The sequence below is a fragment of the Drosophila sulfurigaster genome, chromosome 2R (assembly GCF_023558435.1).
Source record: "Drosophila sulfurigaster albostrigata strain 15112-1811.04 chromosome 2R, ASM2355843v2, whole genome shotgun sequence".
In the NCBI taxonomy this organism is placed as follows: Eukaryota; Metazoa; Arthropoda; class Insecta; order Diptera; family Drosophilidae; genus Drosophila; species Drosophila sulfurigaster.
Genome location: NC_084882.1, coordinates 26,035,167 through 26,037,891, shown reverse-complemented (window position 1 = coordinate 26,037,891; position 2,725 = coordinate 26,035,167). Strand labels below are relative to the sequence as shown.

At 47.5% G+C, this 2,725-nt stretch overlaps 1 protein-coding gene across 1 annotated transcript; it reads right to left on the bottom strand.

The window, feature by feature from the left end:
- Positions 1–537: 537 nt before the first annotated feature.
- On the bottom strand, positions 538–2,490 carry LOC133835896 (segmentation protein fushi tarazu). Its single transcript, XM_062266058.1, has 2 exons — positions 1,616–2,490; positions 538–1,511 (listed from the first exon to the last, which is right to left on the bottom strand). The coding sequence occupies exons 1-2, from the start codon at positions 2,445–2,447 to the stop codon at positions 958–960; spliced, it is 1,386 nt and encodes a 461-aa protein (XP_062122042.1). The 5' UTR covers positions 2,448–2,490; the 3' UTR covers positions 538–957.
- Between the last annotated feature and the right edge of the window lie 235 nt (positions 2,491–2,725).

Here is a 2,725-nt window from a genome sequence, read left to right as displayed (position 1 = left end):
TTTTCTAATAAAAATGCATCGGATGTCTAAAAAATAAGCACCTGAAGATAAATTTTCAATATAATTTGTTTAAATTATGTAATGTTGTCTTAGAAAAAAGTATATATAATATATTTGCGTAAATAAAAGTATATTCAATGAAAGTTCTTATTAAGTCAGTAACAGCAATTCTTTCGATCGTTTAGGCAGGTTAGTTTAATATAACAGTTCATTTTGATCGAGAATCTATTAACTTCTACATTTATTTAATTGATTTTGGTTTTCAGGCTGTCAATTTAATAACCCACTTGACCTTTATTTCATCATTCCATTATTGAAGCTGATTAAAAATATGGTTTCTTCAATATCTTAACAATTTGTCTTCCCATAACTATAATTTCTACGAGTATTACCCTCCTGACAAAAAATAAAACAACAACATTGTAATTTTGATTAAAGAACTAGAACTCTATATATGTATTTCAATAAATATTATTAATATAGTATAATCGATATGCAAATGATACAAATGATATAGTACAATAGAAAGACGTTCGCTTTCAGTTTAACAAAAACATGTTTTCAGTCTCCAAGTTGAGTTTTGAGGCTATTATCGATGCCCGGCCACATTCGAGGCTCGTGATAATCGAGCTCTCCAGGCAACTGAGGCAACGGGGGAGAACCCATGATGGCCAGCCACTGGGTTAAACACCAGAGATAAGTTTTTCCTCTGCTGTTTTTGTTGTAGTTGTCGCTGCAAGAAGTCGCCTGCTTCTGAGCTAAACGCGCACTCGTCCTTTTGCCCATGTGTCTTGGGCACCATAGGGAGTGCACGCACTTTGCTCGGCACTGCTCGACAGTTTTTCGGCTGCTCAGCATCTCGTTAGCCATTTGCGTGTCACCGGCAAATGGTCGAGAGTGAGTCTCAGTGTGAGTGTGTGTGTTGCGAGTTTGCTACGCTTCGGTGTGTGTGCGTGTTTAAGGCAGAGGCAGATGATAGAGCGAATGTTCCTGCTGCTGGTAGCTGCACGGCTGTGGTTGCTGGGCCTGCTGATGATATTGCGGTGTGTACTGTGTGTGTGCATCGTACTGCTGCCCAAAGTGCGTCGGTGGCGGTGGTGGTGGCAGCGACAGCGCTAGGGATGTCGGCGACGACTGCTGTGGGTAATCATAGCTCTGCTGTGAGCTGGCCAAATACGTGGGATACGCTGCATACGGCATGCTCGACTGCGTCTGTGCTTGCAATTGTGGCAAGGATACGCTTGTGCTGCTCGCATCCAGCGGTGGCAACAGCGAACTGTAAGCTGCACTCGTGCAGTGCTCAGGGGAAGCGGCCAGAGTGCGATCCTTCTTGGACTTCATGCGACGATTCTGGAACCAGATTTTGATCTGACGCTCGGTCAGACTGAGCGCATGAGCAATGTCGACACGACGACGACGTGTGATGTAGCGATTGAAGTGGAATTCTTTCTCCAACTCTAAAGTTTGGTAGCGAGAGTAAGTTTGGCGAGTGCGTTTGGAGTCTTTGCAATCTGAAGAAACAAAGAATAAATAAAATTGATTATTAGTTAAAGTTCAAAGGGAAGCAAGAGAGAGTGTTGGAAAGAGAGAGAGAGAGGGAGAAAGCGATGCCTACCTGATGCGAGTGTCTCCTCGATGTGCGACCAATTGAATTCATTGCTGACTGCGCCAGCTGTCACAATGCGATGATTGATCTCATTTTGCTGCTGCTGTTGATTGACAGCCTTCTCGGCCGGCGATTGGGGTGGCGTGCTGATGCCAACCAACGAAGCGGGCGTGGCGGGTGCAGCGGGTGTGGCCTGCTTGCAAGGCGCTGGCGGTGGCGAGTACACGTCCAGATAGTCGACATCCTGCTCGCTGCTGCTGCGCTGTGGCGACATGTGCGTCTGCTGTGTGGATGGCGTTGGCACTGCCGCGTAGTCCTGCTCATAGCAGGGCGATAGCTCGCCGGAGGAGCTGCTGTTGCTCTTCGAGGAGGACTCCTTCTTCACCTGCTCGAATGTGGTGTAGAAATAGTCAGGTGTGTACTTCAACTTCTTGGCGGGATTCGTGAGCAGAGCACGCAATGTGCTGGGACGTTCTTCGACTGCGGAAATGATGTCAGCAGCCATCTCGGTGGCCTTGCGCTTTGCTGGCTTGGCAGCTGGAGAGGATGCAGCCGAGCTGATGACCGTTGATGGTGTCTCAACTGCTGCAGCTTGATACTGAGGCACAATGGAAGCGGGAGCTGGAGCGGACTGTGGCATCAGTTCTTGGTAGCTGGAGTAGTAGCAGCTCTCCTGGCTGTACTGTGGATAGCTGTTCGTCTGATAGCTGGCATACGAGTTGCTCTGATAGTAGCCAGTGTTGTTGCTGTGACTGTTCTCGTAGTATGTGCTGGGTGGCAGACTGCCGGGATACATGTTGTACATGCTGTCGGCGTAGTAATGACTGTTTGTGGCTGCCATCTCTATAAATTGATGTGTCTATTTTCAGTTTTCAGGACAAAACTTTGCGAGTTGTGTGCGCGACGCTGTTGCGTTTGCGAATGAGCTGCTCTCCTCACAGATCCTGTCTAATATATAGTCCTCGACGCAGTCCGCTTCTCTGCTGCGCTGCACTGATGCTTGGCACACGCTCGTCGTCGTCGTCGTTATAGCGCATAAATATCCCTGCGCATGACGCTTTGACACATGCTGTGCCTCGCACTTCCCCTGCAAATCGAAACAGGACCTTGGCCAGATTT